Raw genomic sequence first — 18,502 nt, 5'->3', positions numbered from 1 at the left:
ACTGGGGTTGGCCACATGCAAGGCCTTAATCCCTGCACTATCTCTCTTTCCTCCTTTCACATTATTCTTACTCAACACTTGCTTCTAGGGTAATACCAAAGCACCTCTAGCAATCAGCAACTCCACACCATATGGCACAGCAGTACACTCCAAGGTGCCCAAATTGAGTTCTTTATTTGTCTCTAAATTTTCCAACTTGAATGTCTCTTCAACAATAGAGATCAGCTTCTGGTGGCGGAAGAGCTACAATTTGGCAGCCTAAAATAGCTTTATATGATATCTCTGCAGCTCTGCCCAAAGACAATCACTAGACAGTAGCTCAAGAAATGTGAAAGCTCTTTCCTTCTAGGGTCTTAAATAGAAGACCTTCATAGCCTGGCCTCCATAGGCACACGTAAAGTGGGTAGGAAGCCAGTTCCCTTTCTCAGTTCTTGTCACACAAGAGGAGCATCCTTTCTCTACTCTGGTTTTCTAGTTTCCCAGGAGTATGATGAAGAATTTAGGGTTTCTGTGTTCTGGGAATCTGGGATCCATGAAAATCACTCAGTCAGGTGCTTCTGACTCACCAGGTTCCTCACTGCGGCCTTCACATCCTTGTTCCTCAGGCTATAGATGATGGGGTTGAGCATGGGGGTCACCACCCCATAGAAGAGGGAGATGAGCTTGTCTGAAAGGTCTTGTTTGTCAGCCCCGAGGGGGTCCTTGGACTTGGGCTTCCCATACATGAAGAGGATGGTTCCGTAGAAGACCACCACGACTGTGAGGTGGGCAGAGCAGGTAGAAAAGGCCTTTCGCCGCCCCTCAGCTGAGGGAATCCTCAGGATGGTGACAATGATGAACACATAGGAGACAAAGATAAACAGGACTGGGACCACAAGAAAGATCATATTGGCCACCACCATGCTGATGACGTTGATGGAGATGTCGGCACAGGCCAACTTCAGGACTGCCAGAATCTCACAGGTGAAGTGGTTGATGACATTGTCCCCGCAGAAGGGCAGTCTCATCGCTAGAGATGTCTGAATTGTAGAGTTAATGATACCAGCTGTCCAGGAGCTGATAGCCATAGGCACATAGACAGCCTTGCTCATGACCACAGGGTACCTTAGGGGGTTACAGATGGCCACGTAGCGGTCAAATGCCATCATGCTCAGGAGCACACACTCGGTTGCTCCCATGGCAAAGGAGAGGAACATCTGCAAGGCACAGGCTGAGAAAGGGATGGTCTTCCTGGGGGTCAGGAAGCTGTCCAGAATGAGGGGAACAGAGGAGCTGGTGTAGCAGATGTCCAGGAAGGAGAGGTTCCCCAGGAAGAAGTACATGGGTGTGTGGAGGCGGGAATCAAAGATGGTCACCAGGATGAGGACCCCATTGCCCAACAGAATCACCAGGTACATCAGCAGGATGAGCACAAAGAGTGTTTTCTCTAGTTTGGGGTGGGCTGAGAGACCCAGGAGAATGAACCCTAACCCAGAAGCAGTCCAATTGGACCTGTCCATGGTGCATATGCTCTGTCACTTGAAGAAACTGAGGTTACCTTTGAGCAATCTTTATAGGGCATCCAGACTAAAGTGTCTACGTGGCCAAGCAACTGAAGAAAAGCTCAGGATCATTTGGCCATCCCTGAAATGTCAGGTAGATATGTAGTAGAGATAAACATTTAACTTCTGCTTCCAGTGAGAATGAACAAGTTAATTTGGATGAATTCCCTTGCAGGAGAATAACTGGGGGAAATTATATAAAACACCAATGTAAAACATTGTTGAAATAGACAGTGAGGAGTCATAGCTCATGATTCTGGAAAAGAAGAGGAACTTGGAGAAGTAAATCCATTATTTGAAGTAATATTTCAGAACCTTCCCCTTGGGGCACCTGCACCCTGGGTTTCTGAAGGTGGCCACTGGGAGTCTAGGAAGTCCAACTGATCACTCGGGGAAGTGGGGAAATGTTTTGAAGCATGAGGTCCACTTTGAAGTATTCCCCAACAAACTCGTTTCATTGGGAGGGGACATCAAAGGGCAGTGCCAGAGGAATAAGTAAATAAGAAAGAAATACGCTTTTGCAAGTTTTGTAATCCACCTTCAACTGTCTCAAGCTTTAAAATTGCATTATGGCAAGGCCAGAGCAATAATATAGCAGGTTGGGCATTTGTTTTCCACGTTGCTGACCTGGTTTCAATTCCCAGCATCCCTATGATACCCTGAGCACCTCTGGGGCTGATCCCTGAGCGCAGAGTCAGAAGTAAGCCTTAAGCTCTGCTAGCCATGGCTCCCCCACCCAAAAAAAAATTGCATTACAGTGTTTCCTGATTTTTGGTGTTGCCACATATCTAATATAAGCAAACATAAACCCACTTTAAAAAGGGACAAAACCATCCCAATCTCTAAGTCATACCTACAAGGTGTTTTGCAAATAAAACATTGGAACATATCAAAAAACAAAAAGCCATTGGTGTGTCTGCATTTATTCTGGTGCCTCATGGAATGAATCAGACTCACGGACCAATAGAATAGAACTGAGATCCCAGAACTAAATCTTCATGACATGGACAGTCACTTTTGGACTAAGGTGCCAACTCTATAAAATGGAAAAAGAAGGGTCTCTTCAGCAAATGGTGCTGGGGAAACTAGATGGCATATACAAAATAATGAAAGTGCATCATTATCTCACACCAAGCACAAATGAACTCAAAATGTTTTGCAGGTTTAAGATCTATGTTTAAGACATAGATCTTAACCCGCGAAACCATAAAATAGCTTGAAAAAAAAATAGGTGAAACACTCCAAGATATTGACTTCAATGGTGTCTTCAGTGATTTGACTCCAGGGGCAAGGGAAACAGAAAGGAAAAATAAGCAAAAGGATTTATAGCAAATGAAATCACTTTTGCACAGTGAAATAAATTATCACTAAAATAAAACCACTGTACTGAATGGGAGAAAATATTCATATACCAAACATCTGACAAAGGGCATATATCCAAGATATAAAAGAAACTCATAAAGCTCAGAAATGAAAGGAAAACATCAAAAATGAGAACAGATATTTCTCCAAAGAAGACTGACAGATGGGCAGCAGGCATATGTAAAAGTTCTCACCACCACTGACTATCAGGAAAATGGTAATAAAAACAATGAGCTATCCATTCATACTTGTAAGGACAAAGAGGTATGGCCTTTTTTAGGCCAGAAATGGCAAGTGCTGGTATGGAGGAAAAAAAAAGATTCCTCAGTGTGTTGGCGGGGATCTAATTTGTTCATCCTCTCTGGAAAACAAAAAAATTTAAAAATGTAACAAACATGGAATCCAGAAATTCCACTCCTAGGTATCCATTTCAAGTGCTCACTTGAACAGATACACGTCCATTTGCTTGCATTGTAGCACTATTTATAGTAGCCAAGATCAAGAAATAACCAAAGTGTTTGATGACAAATGAATGGATAAACTGTGATAAATGCACAAAAGGATACCACTCAGCTCTAAGAACAGATAAAACCTTGCATATTGTTGCAGGAATTATGCTAAGTGAAATAAATCAGAAGGAGAAAGACAAATACTGAATGATCAATCTCACTCATACGTGGAATAAAGAAAGAGTGCAAGAGAACAGGCCTCTAAATGTGGTGCTGAGGGATATATAATAATCAGAGTCGGTCCTACAACAGGGAAATGCTTTACCTTCTGTACAATTTCCAGTCCCAGTGTATCTGTAATAGTCTTGGACTTCTCAGATATGCACCTCTCCGGGAGCTCTCTCTAATCCAGCCACTTCCTCTGGGAACAGGGGTGCTTCCTGCCTGGGGACTCAGAGCATCTCCTCTATTGGAGCTTAGCTTTGGAGCAGTGACCAAGTCAGTGCCATCACCATTTTATTCTGATTGGAAGTTATTGAATATTGGCTCTGCACCAGGGATCATTTTAGATGCTAGGACACAGCAAGAAAAGGTATAGCCCCTGGCTTCAGGAGCTCAGAATCCTACAGGGTTGGGGAAAGGAAGGCAGTAGGAGAACAACAACAACAACAATAACAACAAAAATGAGTAAAGAGCCCAGAGAAATGGTACAGCAGGGAGGGCGCTTGCCTTGCTCTCAGTCCACCCAGGTTCAATTTCTGTCATCCCATATAGTCCCCTAAGCCCACCAGGAGTGATCCCTGAATGCAGAACCAAGAGTAAGCCCTGAGCATTGCTGGCTGTGCCCTCTTTGTGAATCCTAAACATTACCTGAATGCTACTGAAACCGCCTTGCATCTATCGCTCACTGCTCTCACGTTCCAATGCAGAGAGCCCCTGCTACACGCCTCATGGATCTCCAGCCCAGGCCTGGCTCCCTCAGTAATGTGGGGCTCCATACCTCTGGCAGAGTAGCTTTTCATCCTAGAGGTTCTCTTTTATATTGAGTAGAAATCTGCTCCTTTGAGATTTTAATGCCTCTTTCATACCGCAGGCCTCCAAAGATGTAGTAACAGTTTCACTTCAACATGAAGGTAAATAAAGATCACACTCCCATTTTTCTTCCAGGACCTTCACAACTCAACAATATATCTCTGAGAGGCAAATATACCGTACAGAAATTAATTGCAGAGATCAGTAAGTACTGAAAGCAACACACGCCACACAAGCGCGCGCACACACACACACACACACACACACACACACACACACACACACTCTGTCACCCCAGCATGCTTGATGGTGGCTCCTGGAGTCCATCTGAGGTTTGCTGGGGACGATCAGCCTCAAGCTGGGACTTCACTCCCTGTTGACCAGTCTGCTAACCTCTCCCAAGAGCGAGGATCAGAGAAGAAACTTTCCTCCATCTCATTTTGGTGGATCCAGTCACAGTGTTCATTAATAATTGTTGGATTTTAGATTCAAGTATGAAGGGAGAAAGGACATACCAGTTTCAAAATCTGTATGGAAATAACTGCACTGGTAAAGGAAATAGCACTCATGGTTATGAGTTATGTGATCCTGAGCAAGCCCTTTCCCCTCTGTCCAAAGCAGCTGATGGCAGAAACCCTTGTTGCTTGATGAGTTCGCTAGACTCGGGAAAAAAAAAACCAGGCCAATGATAGGGCTACATATCTTTTATAAGCTCCCAACCTACTCCAGTCAAGTCATATGGTACAAACTCAATTGTGAGATGTTGGCAGGATCAAAATTCACACTCACCTTTCTCAGACACAAGGGGACCAAGAGTGAGCCATTTCCTAAGAGAGAGAGATGATAGGCCGCAAGTCAGAGAGCAAGCCCAGGTCTGCAGGATTCATGAGGGAGCAGAGTGTGTGATGGGCGCAGTGGGTGAGGAGTGCCCACCAGCCTGTTCCCCTCCACCTGCCTGCGTGCTCAGGGACAAGCACGAAAGGACCAGTCACCCCTTTAGAAGATCATTTAAACTCCAGTTTGCTCTTTGGGATCACTTCCATCCCCAAAGTCATTTAAAAGTTTGGAAAGTGAGTTGTACTTAGTTTAAAAAGTTTATCTCCTCTGGGATGATATCCCCAAGATCCAATTATGTGAGGGCTCTGGAGGAGACTCGCTGCTTGCCCCCTCCCTCCTTGTCTCCCTTCCTTCTCTCCAAAAGCCACACACCTATGCACAGAGCAGCTGGTCCGTGATCACACAACCCATTCATATACACCCAGATTTTCTTTTCCTGTTCCATCCCCATTCTTCCCAATCTCTGATGATGCAGTGTTCTGTGTGTGTGTGGGGGGGGGGAGGGTAGTGTCCCCGTAGAAGTCATGTTCTCCCTCTAAATGTTAACTCATTGAACAAGGCTCTTTGGAGAGACCTACCATCTCTTTTCTCATCCTCTTTCAACATCTGTCTAAGTCACTGTCCTATCAACTTCCCATTATCTGTGTATGTGGTTTCAGACTTCGTGAGAGTCAAGGACAGAATGAGATCCAGAACAGGAAGGGGACCAGAGAGTGAGTTGTCTTCATTCATCAAATGATGGCTGAGTGTGGACCTCTAGAAAGCAGAAATATACAGAGGAGGCCTGGCTCTGCCCTCTGTGAAAGGCCTCCCTAATGGCAGGAGAAGGATTGGGTGAGAAGAGAATAAGAAGATGTGAAAGAGAGAACACTAGAGGGAAAACCTTTAGGGAAAGTCCGTGGGAGGCAGGACAGTGCTGCAGGTGCAGCTAATCTGAGCTCCGTGTGTGCTAAGGCTGCTGGAACTGCTCAATGAACCTGTACATCTCCTCCCAACTGCCATGCTCTAACTCCAGAGCTTGAAATGGACTGAGTCGGGGGTATTTGCAACCAGGGGTCTATCTGCTTCATGTGAGAACCTACCGGGCATGGATCCTAAGGATAGGAAGGAGATTCACTGGTGGCAGGAGAGAACGAAATGCCTCAGCATTTAGTGACCCAGGGTAGGTCAGCAGAAGTTAGACTAAGGCTTAGAAAAGTTCAGGGCTTACGGCCAGCAAGGAGTAGGAAAGAAGCTGGATTCAGAGTCGAGGAATTTAAGGCATCTACCTTGAACATTAGTAAGAAATAACCTCTCTACTCTAAGATTCCTGCAAAGGAAACACTGGGACTCCAATCTTAGGAAAAGTCTAGAAAGACATTGGCTTCTCAGATATTCATGCATGCATCAGAATAATCTGGAGGGCATGTTAAAACACAGAGAGAACATGTGTACACACACACACACATTCACTCACTCACTCACTCACTCACTCACTCACTCACACACAGATTGCTAGGTCCCATTCCCAAGGATCCTGATTCAGTAGAACAGGAGTGTTGCCCAAGACAAAAGCACAAGAATCTGTGTTTTTGTTTTGGGAGACACCCAGTAGTGCTCAGGGTGTATTCATGACCCTGTGCTCAGGACTCACTCCTGTGGATGGTACTTAAGGGGCCATATGTGCTACAAGAGATCAAACTCAGGTCAGCTGCATGCTTGCATGTGCTTTACCTTCTGTATTATCACTCCAACCCCAACTCGGAATTTTACTTTTTTTTTGGTTTGGGGACCACATTTGGCTATGCTTGAAGTTTACTCCTGACTCTTCATGTAAGGATCACTTCTGGAGGTTCTCTGGGAACTATATGTGGTGCCGGGGATTGGACCTGGATAGGCTGTGTGCAAGGCAAATGCATCTTACCTACTATACTATCACTCCAGTTTCTAGAAACTTATATTTTTAACTAGCACTCTGGCTGTGTTAGGCTGACTGACCCCAAGTTGTTTGGGGCATCCTAAGAGTACCTTTGGTGTTCCTAATCTCAGGCACTAAAATTACCATGATCCATGGGGTGGTTTTGGGTATTCCGGGAGGCTGGATATCTTTACATGTGTTGGTGTGTGGTACTGGCTGGCATGTGATTTAAGGCCTACCAACCCCGACTTCGGGTGTGGTTTAGGAGCAGGCTCCAACAGTGAGCCTGAATTAAATTACCTGTGTGAGTGCTGTGGTGTGGACAACACTATGGCTACAGGAGAAACCACACAAGGCCTGCTCTGCAGATCAGACTTCTGGAGATGCTGTGGGGCATATTCCAAAACACAGTTCCAGAAATTCAATTCAGTCAGATTATTCAAAGAGGGTGAGATAGGTGAGGTAGATTCACAGTAAACAAACTTACCAAGTCCAGATGTATCAAACAGACAAGATATAATAAGAAATAAAACTGTTCTGCAAGAGGGGCCAGAACGATATTACAATGGGTTGGGCATTTGCCTTGCACACAGCCAACCAGTGGACAATCTGGGTTCGATCCTCAGCATACCATATGGTCCCCTGAGTACTGCCAGAAGTAATTACTGAGTGCTGAGCTGGGAGTAACCCCTGAGCATCACCGGGTGTGATCCAAAAAGCAAAAACAAACAAACAAACAAACAAATAAACACTGTAGCACTGTCCTCCTGCTGTTCATCGATTTGCTTGAGTGGGCACCAGGAACGTCCCCATTGTGAGACTTGTTACTGTTTTTGGCATATCGAATACATCACGGGTAGCTTGCCAGGCTTTGCTGTGCGGGCGAGATACTCTTGGTAGCTTGCCGGGCTCTCGGAGAGGGGCAGAGGAATTGAACCCAGGTCGGTCAAGTCTGCCGCGCAAGGCAAACGCCCTACTGCTGTGCTATCGCTCCAACCCAACAAATAAACAACAACCAAAAACACACCTGTTCTGCCAGATACATAGTCCAGGGTGAAGGCCTTGTACACTATAGGTGGTTGGATTGCTCTCCAGCACCACATGGTCCTCTGAACACCACCAAATGTGATCCCTGAGCACAGAGCCAGGAATAGTTCCTGAGCACTGCTGAGTATGGCCTCCAAATATATATATATATATATATATATATATATATATATATATAGAGAGAGAGAGAGAGAGAGAGAGAGAGAGAGAAAGAGAGAGAAAAGGTAAAAAATAAAGCATTCTGTTAAGGAGATAAGAAAACTGGAACTGGACATAAGTAGAGCAAGAGTAAGAGGGAAATTGTCTGCCAGAGGCAGGGAGAGGGGTGGAACAGGGGAGGGAGGTATACTGTGGATATTGGTGGTGGAAAATGTACACTGGTGGAGGGATGGGTGTTCGATCATTATATGACTAAAACTCAAACATGAAAGTTTTGTAACTGTAGCTCATGGTGATTCAATAAAAAAAAAAATTTTAAAAGAAAGAAAAAAAAAAGAAAGAAAACTGGGGCTGGAGAAGGGCGTTTCTTCATGGCACTACATATGGTCCTTCAAGCCTAGCCAAAAGCAATCCCTGAACATAGAGCTAGGATTAAGTCCTGAGCACTGCCAGGTGTGCACTGTATCCAATACCCTCCATCCGTGCCCCCCCCCCACACACACACATACAGTTGGCCAGAACTGCAATGAGACTGCTGTGTGGAAAATCATATTGTAATAGAAACTTGCTGTGCAAAGAAGAACTAGAGCCTGGTGACTATACCCTGGGGCCTCAACAGACAGGGTCAAGTGCTGTGAGTGTCTGAGGTATCCAGTTTCACGATAGAGACAGTTGAAGGGAGTCTCTTTCTTCCTGGAACTTTCTGAAGACACAAGATATGCAGACACATGGCTCAGCTTTAATCTATAAATAGCACTGATTAGACAGAGACATCTGTCATTTGATTTTCATTTGATTTCCAGGATCTGTTCTTCCTGCTTATGACTAGTACATTGTCTGGCTTTCAGATGATTTTCAAAATTTTCCACTTTTTAATTTAATGCTTCCATATTTTTCCCTCCCTTCTTCAATCCCTCCCTCCCTCCTCCTTCCTTCCTTCCTTCCTTCCTTCCTTCCTTCCTTTCTTTCTTTCTTTCTTTCTTTCTTTCTTTTCGTAGAGACCATACCCAGTAGTGCTTAGAGGTTCAGGCTCATTCCTGGCACTACAGGTTTATGGTTTGGTGCTTGAGTTCACAGTGAATGCTCAGATACCACCAGAGCCACACCCAGTGGTGCTCTAGGGCCACATGGTGCAGGGATAAAACTCAGGCCCCTGCATATGCCAGCCATATCTCTACTACTTGAGCCCCCCAAAAACATACTTAAAAGTCAAGACTCTTATATCAATTATATCAACTGAAACTCTGCAAATTAATTTTAAGTATACACAGCAATCACTTTCCCCCTTGCAAATTAATTTTAAGTATACACAACAGTCACTTCCCCCCTTTTGCTGCTTTAGATAACCCTGCAATTGACAAAGAATTGAATGGCATGTGCTTGGGGGCAAATTGTCACCTATGTTTGAAAGAAAGCCAGTAACAACTACAGAGGTTTAAATTAACCTGGTCTTAGAATTGCATCCACAGAGAAAATACAATTGCAGTCTTAGGGACATTAGACTGTGGTCTTCACTTTCTGACTCAGCAATTTACCAAAACTTAAATATGTATCTTCTGCTTTCACTATCCATATGAATGCAAGAGAGAATTTGAAATGGAAGCATCCAAAGATGGTACACAAATTGTCAAAAAACACACAAAGATGGTGATTATCACTAATTATTAGGAAAATGCAAATCAAAACTACAGTGAAATATCACCTTACCTCAACTAGAATAGCTATCAATGAACTGTAAAAAAGGGAAATCAAGAAAATAATCTTACTAACAACTGCATCAAAAGAAGGAGAGGCCAGGAAATAAATTTGACTAAGGATACCTGTATGCCCAAATCTATAACACTGATGAAAAAAATCGAAAAAAATATAAAGAAATGAATCTCCCCCCATGCTCATGGAATGGAAAAAGCAATAGTGCTAAAACGTATATATTCCCCAGAGACCAGAGTGATAGTACAATGGGTGGAACATTTACTTTGCATATGACTGACTCAGATTTGATCCTTACCATCCCATCTGGTCCCCCGAGCAACACCAGGAGTAATTCCTGAGTTCAGAGCCAATAGTAACTTGGAGCATCACTGGATGTGGCTCTCACTCCCTAATGTCTATATTCCCCCAAAGAAATCAATGTATTTAATGGAATCCCCATCAAAACTCCAATGAAAAAATCTTCAAAGAAATAAAAAGATCAATTATTAAATTTTGTGGCACCACAAAACATATCAAATATTCTGAGCCATTCTGAAAAATAAAGCAAAACAGAAAGCATGATGTTTTCTGTATTTAAAATGATTTACAATAAATCCATTTTATATTAGTAATCAAAACAGCATGGTATGGCATATAAACAGACCCATATGTCCCTAAAACAGAACACAAAGGCCAGAAACAAACCAACTTATGCATAGTGAGTTAATTCATGACAGAGGAGACAAGACTACATAAGCATAAACAATGTGAAAGAGCAGTCTCTTTAATAAATGTGCTTGAGAGACTGAACAGGAACATACAAAGAATGAAACTGGACCACTATACTATACACAAAAATTACACTGAATGTAAAACCTGAAACCATGAAAATACTACAAGAAAACATAGAAAGTAAGGAAACATAAGAAAGTAAGCTCTAGGCATGGGTCTTAGTGAATTTTTTTTCAGTATTGGGAATAGAACTCAGTGTTCTCACACATTTGAGGTATGCACTCTTATCATTGAACCACATCCCTTGATCCTTAATAATTTTTTAAATATAATTCCAAAGGAAAGAGCAACAAAGACAAAAATTAAAAGAACAATCATATCAAAAGTCTTCTTTATGGTAAAGAAAGCCATCCACAAAACAAAAAGAAAATCTATAGAATGGGAGAAGATAGTCACAAAATGATAAAGAATTAATATGCAAAAATATAAAGAACTCATAGAGCCCAGTGTTAAAAAAATAAACAATCTGATTAAAATGTGCAGGATTGCCAGGAATGATTCATTACTTCATTAGTAACCCCTGAGCACTGCTGGGCATGGCCCCTAAACAAAACAAAAAAAAATAGGCAGTAAGTCTAAATAGACTTTTTTTCCCCCAAAGAAGAATACAGAAGACTGAAAACCTATATGCACATGAAAAGATGCTTGACATGATAAATCGTGAGGTAAATGCAAATCAAAACCACAACCTCACACTTGTCCAATGGCGATTACTCAAAAGATGAGAAATAACAAGTTCTGGTGAGGATGTAGAGAAAGAGGAATCCCTATACCCTGTTGGCAAGGTATAAGATATAAGTTGGCCACTGTAGAAAATGGTATGGCAGTTCACTAAAAAATTCAAAATGAACTGTCATATGATCTGACAATTCCACTTTGAGTATTTATTCAGAGAAAATAAAACACAATGGTAAGGATTATGTACTCCTATGTTTATAGGAGCCAAGAAAGTAATCTAAGTGCCCATGGACAGATGATTCTCTCTCTCTCTCTCTCTCTCTCTCTCTCTCTCTCTCTCTCCCAGACACACACACACACACACAATACTACTCAACCAGAAGACATGAAATCTTGCCATTTTTAACAACATAAATGAATCTGAAGGTATTATGCTGATAATAAATCAAATAAATCAAAGATAAGTATCATAAATTTCATTTTACTTAAAAAATTTAGTCACCATGAAATTGCAAAGTTATTCATTATTGGATTTCAGGCATACACTGTTTCAACATCCATCCTTTCACTGGTGTCCACTTTCCTCCACCAATGCCCAGTCCCAACCCCATTTGCCTCCCACCTGACAGTTTGCCTCTATAAGATGCTCTTTATATATATATATATATATATATATGTATATATATATATATGTGTGTGTGTGTGTGTGTGTGTGTGTGTTTTCACTGTGGCTTACAATACTATTGCTTATTTGGTCTCGTACATTGTGCTTTACCATCTTTCAGCACTACTTCCTTCTCCAAGTTGAATGCTTCACTCTACCATAGATGTTACCCCCTCTCTGTCTAATTCCTCAGCCCCTCAAGTGGTATGTTTCCTACAGAATACCAGTTCTCACATTCTTTGTTTCCATTAAGTTTGGGTATTTGTTATCCCACTATTATGTTTCTTTATATCCCACATGTGACAGAGATCATTCTGTGTCAGTCTCTCTCCCTCTGACTAACTTTACTCAGTATGATACTCTCCAGGTCCTTACATGTAGCAGTAAATTTCATGACCTTATATTTTCTTCTGGTCAAATAATGAATTTCATTTATATAAGAATATAAAAACAAAATAAACAAAAATGCATTAGGTATAGAGAACAGATAGGTAGTTATCAGAATGGGACGAGGGCTAAAAAGAGAGAGATATGGGTGGAAGTGATTCAGTACAAACCTGCAGTTATAAAGTAAATCCTGGGATAAAATATCTAGTATGGGAACATGGTGAAAAATACTTTATTGTAAACTTGAAATATGCTAGGAAAATATGGTATATGCATAGTCACTTGATCACTTGACATCTCGTTACTCATCGATTTGTTTGAGTGGGTGCCAGTAATGTCTCCATTCATCCCTGTCTCGTGCTAGTGTAGCCCAATGGCGTCTGCTCCTTCTAGGAACATGAAGAGCTTCAAACCGATCCTTCAGGGTCTTGACAAAGAAGTCTGACCATCTCGCAGGTGGGCGGCCACACAGTCTTTTGACATCCCGTGGAATCCAGTCTGTAACGGCTCTAGTCCAAAGGTCGTCTCCAAATCTCATTATGTGCCCAGCTCATCTGATTTTCGACGCCTTGGCAAACAAGACAGTTTCCCTGATTTTTGACCGTCAACGGACGTCGGAACTCCGGATTCTTTCTCTCATTTGAGTGAAACGTGATACTCCAAGCATAGCTCTTTCTATTCCTCTTTGGGAGACCCAAATAGCATTCTCATCCTGTTTTCCTAGGCCCAGGTCGCTGAAGCGTATGTTAATCCAGGAAGAACAGTGGAATCAAAGAGATGTGCCCAGAGCTGGAGGTTCTTCTTAGCTATTTCTTTGATGCTCTTAAAGGTGTTCCAAGCTGCTCTTTTCCTTTCTCTTCCTCCTGCGCAACTCAGGTGCCAGGTCATTCGTCATGTTGACTTCTAGACCTAGGTACACATAACTGTTGCATTCGGAGATGGTCGTTCTATTGAGAGTGATTGGAACTTCAGAAATGAGACTGTTTCTCATAAACATTGTCTTCATGAGATTCAGCTGGAGTCCGACCTTTCCACACTCATGGTTGAAGTCGGCCAGCATTTGTGCCGCTTGGCTAATGTTTGGTGTTATTAGAATGATGTCATCAGCAAAGAGGAGGTGGTGTAGTTGCCAACCATCTATCTTCACTCACATTTCTTCCCATTCCAGTCGTCACATGATGTTCTCGAGGGTGGCACTGAAGAGTTTCAGTGAAATGGTATCACCCTGCTGAACCCGTCTCTTGATATCGATGACCACTTTTTTTGTAGAACGGTGATATCCTGGTAGTGAATCCATAATACAGCTCACGGAGGATCCTGATGTATTGAGTTTGAATGCCCTGATTGACTAGGGCTTTGATGACCACTTCCATCTCAACAGAATCAAAGGCCTTCTTTAAATCAATGAACGTTAGACGAAGAGGCATCTTGAACTCCCAAGAAACCTCAATGAGCTTGGTTATCGTGTGGATATGATCAATCTTGCTGAATCCTTTGCGGAACGCGGCTTGCTTGCATGGTTATCCTTCATCTAGTGTTCTGCCAATCCTGAACAGCTTGTAGAAGACAGACAATAGGCAAATCAGGCAATAGTTGGCAATATCGTGGATGTCTCCCTTCTTGTACGGAAGACCAGTCCTGCTGGTTTTCCACCGGGACGGAATCTTGCATTCAGACAGGTGATGTGTGAAGAGCTGAGCCAGTGTATTGATGAGTACTGATGGCAGATTCTTCCGGTGTTCAGGTCTAACCTTGTCTGGGTCAGGTGCTGTTCGTTTCTTTACTGATGAAATGGTATGTTGGATTTCGGAAGGGAGAACGTTGGGAACGACATATTCATCCTGTGGAATTTGGTATGTGGGCAAATGGACGTGGCTATCAAAGAGATCTGAGTAGAAGTCATGGATAATCTTCTCCATTGCCCTTCTGGAAGATGTGATAGATCCATCAGGATGTCGGAAGGCAGTCATCTTGGTCTTGTAGTTGGCGAAGGACGGGCGTTGTGAATGCTTTTCCTGGCTTCTGCCACATCTACCAGCACTGCTGCTCTTCTCTCTTTGAGATCTTCCTTTATCGCTTCTCTGCACTGCTTTGCAAGCTCAGACGTTGGCTTGTGGTTGCCTGAGGCATGCGCCAAGCCACATTGGCGAATAAGCTCAAGAGCTTTCGAAGACAGGCATTTTTTTGTGGCTATCTCTCTCTTGGCATTCCTCACACAACCATGGAGGTGCTGAACCAGTCAATCGTATTCCTTGTCAATGTTGTCAACGATGGCATCTTCCTATGTTGCAGCAATAGTGCCAAAGAGCTCCCAGTTGGGTGGTCATTCTAGAAGCTCTCTTCTTAAACTTTGCAGCCCTTCCTCCCTGCTCTATGAAGTAGAATTTTGCACGAAGGAGACGGTGATGCAATACCTTTTGGAATTTTGGGACAACAGCGACATTGGTCAGGCAAAACCATCAGTTGAATATGATGTGGTCAATCTCATTGTGGAACCATCCACCGGGAGACTCTCATGTCCCATGTTTAGATTTGGCCTTCTGGAACTGTGAGTTACCATGGATGGTCTTGGTTGACATGATGAACTCAGACAGTCCCTCACCTTGTTCGTTCCATTCTAGGCCATGGGTCCCGATGTGGAGTTCTTCGGCTGATCTTCTTGGTCCTATCTTGGCATTAAAATCACTGACAATGATCTTATAGAAGGTGTGGTCTTCTTTATAGAACTTCTCCAGCTCCATGTAGAACTTCTCAATTTCTCCTTCATCATAATTGAATGTTGGTGCATAGACAACGAAGATAGAAACTGCTGGCAGTGAGCATAGTATGGTGGTGCTATTGCAATAAACACAAATGTTGAATCGTCACTTGATTAGAAACTAATATCATGTCTCATGTCAAAGAAACTTCAATGAGAAAAAACGTAAACAATGACACATGTTGGCAAAGATGAGGAGAAAAGTCCTCAGATGTTGGGGACAGGAATGTTAAAATGATGTAATCACTTGGGAAAAATTTTTGGCAGTTCCCCCTGCCCCCAAATCAAGCAGAGAGTTATCATTTGACCCAGCAGCTTTCTCTTGTCTAGACCCATGAGACTGAAAATAGGTGTTCACAGCAACACCTGTACAGAAATATTCGTAGCAGTCATAAGAGTCAAAAGAAAGAAACAATGCAATCATCTACTGAGTCATGAATAGATATAGCAGATCTGATGGAGTATTATTTGGCCATAGAATAAGTGAACTATTCCAGTTCCCAACCCCAACCTCATGTGTATCTGGGATTAACACCCTCAGTTGTGTGTGCACACACCCAGGTCTGCTCCAGGCTGTAGCTATGGTCTTTTCTACATACTTGCAGGTAAGTGCCTCAATAACCCCACCTCACTCTACTGCCACACACATACCACAGCCCACCAAACCCCATGCTGCACCCTGCTGAGCCTAAATATACTGTTACTAGCCTCCAGTAAACCCGTTTCTTGTTCCTTGATCTGTTCTTGCAGAAGCCACAGATTCCCAATTTCTGACAAGGACTATACAATTTTGGGTGTCTTGGACAGCAAACTATAAGAGTAAACACACACACACATAAACACACAGAGTGATTTTAAAAGACCAGGAAACAACAAAACTTGATGTTTATTAATATGTAAAACATAACAATAAAAAAAGAACTAGACAGAGATTTTTGAGTTGAAGAATACAATGACTTACCTAAAAAAACAACAGAGGAAGTCAGAGAGATAGTCCAGTGAGGAGGACGCTGCTTTGCATGCAGGTTTGATCCTTGGCACCCCATAGCGTCTCCTGAACCCAGCCAGGAGTGATCCATGAGCACAGAGCTGGGAGTAAGCCCGAGCACTGTCCGGTGTGTCCCCCTGAAAAAATTAAAAAATAAAAATGCAACAAGCATACTCAATCAAGCACAAGAAATACTCTTTGAACTGAAGACTGGTCATTTGAAATTATTTAGACAAAAGAAGAAAAAGGGTAAAAGAGTGAAGTGGAAAATAATTTATGGTTAGCTAAAAATACCTATGAAAGATTAAAAAGTGGGAAAGAATTTATGAAATACCTCCTATTTTCATATGAAGTCTCAGAGGAGAAGAGAGAGATATAAAGAAACATAGTCGGGGAATAACAACTGACCAAGGGCAACAGAGCCAGAGAACTGGTCTACAGAACTGAGCTTACTGTGGGGAGGGGGTTGAGAATGGGAAGGGGGCAGGGGAGACTCGCTGGTGGGGGATGGTTGTGCTGGTACAAGTATGCATGAAACCCTCTCACGAACAGTATGGTAAGTCACAGTGCCTACAATTTAAAAATAAAATAAAAAACATGGAAAGTATCATGTTAAGCAAAATGAGTCAGAAAGAGAGGGATAGACATTGAAAGATTGCATTCATCTGGGGAACATAAAGTAACAAAATAGGAGACTAACACCCAAGAGAAGCCGAGATTAGTACCAGGAATTTTGCTCCATGGCTTGGAGGCCAGCCACACATGCTAGGGGAAAAGGGAGCTCAGATAGAGAAGGGAGCACCTAATAAAAGATGTTGGGAAGATCCTCCCAGGATGGGAGACGCATGCTGAAAGTAGACTATGGACCAAACATGATTGCCACTCAATGCCTCTTTTGCAAACCACAACACCCAAAAGGAGAGAGAGAACAGAGGGGAATGCCCTGCCACAGAGGCAGGGTGGGATGGGGGGAATGGGGGGGTGGAAGGGATACTGGGATCCATGGTGGTGGAAAATGGGCACTGGTGGAGGGATGGGTATTTGATCATTGTATAATTGAAACCCAAGCACAACATTTGTAAGTCTACAACTGTACCTCATGGTGTCTCAGTAATAATAAAAAAAAAATACAAACAAACAAAAATATGCATTCTGGTGTACAAGACACAGTCAGACCTTGGATATTGCTCTTACTTCTGGGAGGGTTGATGAGGCCATGACAGGAACTTTCTAGCCTACAGAACACTTCCTGGAGAGGAGAATTCAGATTCCTCAAGAACTCTCTTTTTTTTTTTCTTTTTGGGTCACATCTGGCGATGCTCCAGGGTCACTCCTGGCTCTGCACTCAGGAATCAATCCTGTCGGTGCACAGCAGACCATATGGGATGCTGGGAGTTGATCCCGGGTTCGGCTGCGTGCAAGGCAAACACCCTACCCTCTGTGCTATGGCTCCAGCCCCCTCTCAAGAACTCTCTTGAAATTTAACTAATTGGGTTTATGGGACACGAGCCCTGTTCTCCTGTGAGGTTTATCACCAAACTTTAAATTGCTTCTGGGATTAAAATTGGTCCCAAACAGCCAGAGCTCTAAATTGTTCCAGGGATCCTCTGAGAGAGGGCAAGGGGCAAAGAGTGGAGGGTGTCTGCCCTGAGCACCCTGAGCACAGGCTGGGCATGGCTCCCAGGACCATGAGCAAGTGGCCCCTCAACTCCTCCATTCTCTCATTGCCTCACAGGACCAAGAGAAGGCCAGGAGAAGAAGCAGCTTCAGCGCCTTCAGGTAGAGACAGCCCAGCATTTTCTTGGCCTTGCTGTGAGTTGTGAGGGGAACACTTAGCTCCAGGACAAACTAACAGGACTTGGCACATGCTTCCTAGCTCAGACCTCAGAGAGAGATGGGAGGTGGCCAGGGTGAGCAGGGGAAGCCAGCACCGGCTGAGAGCAGGGACATCGCCCCCACACCAGGAGATGCTCCAGACAGGTGACCTCTGGCTGTCCCCATGGCCTCATTTCTGTCTTGGACACAGGCCACATTCTCTGTGTGCTCGAGCCTTTTTTGGGCAGATGAGGAGAAAAGAGCTGTTAGTAAGGACCTGCTCACAGCTTCCATATCTCTGGAGGGAAAGGAGCATTAAGGTATGTGTCTAGACCAGTGTGTGTGTGTGTGTGTGTGTGTGTGTGTGTGTGTGCGCGCGCAGGGAAGGGTGGTGGTAGAAGGGG

The 18,502-nt window shown here is 43.4% G+C and overlaps 1 protein-coding gene across 1 annotated transcript; it reads right to left on the bottom strand.

Moving 5' to 3' along the window:
• Positions 1 to 539: 539 nt before the first annotated feature.
• LOC130026460 (olfactory receptor 13C7) lies at positions 540 to 1,499 on the bottom strand. Its single transcript, XM_056117287.1, has one exon. The coding sequence runs from the start codon at positions 1,497 to 1,499 to the stop codon at positions 540 to 542; it is 960 nt and encodes a 319-aa protein (XP_055973262.1).
• Positions 1,500 to 18,502: the final 17,003 nt, after the last annotated feature.

Source organism: Sorex fumeus, unplaced genomic scaffold (genome assembly GCF_029834395.1).
Source record: "Sorex fumeus unplaced genomic scaffold, SorFum_2.1 ptg000034l, whole genome shotgun sequence".
Classification (NCBI taxonomy): domain Eukaryota; kingdom Metazoa; phylum Chordata; class Mammalia; order Eulipotyphla; family Soricidae; genus Sorex; species Sorex fumeus.
The sequence above is the reverse complement of the archived record's forward strand: the minus strand, read 5'-3'. Positions and strand labels throughout refer to the sequence as shown.

Excerpts from the sequence above, each read along its gene's own strand:
- LOC130026460 (XM_056117287.1), bottom strand. The coding sequence starts at position 1,499 with ATGGACAGGTCCAATTGGACTGCTTCTGGGTTAGGGTTCATTCTCCTG.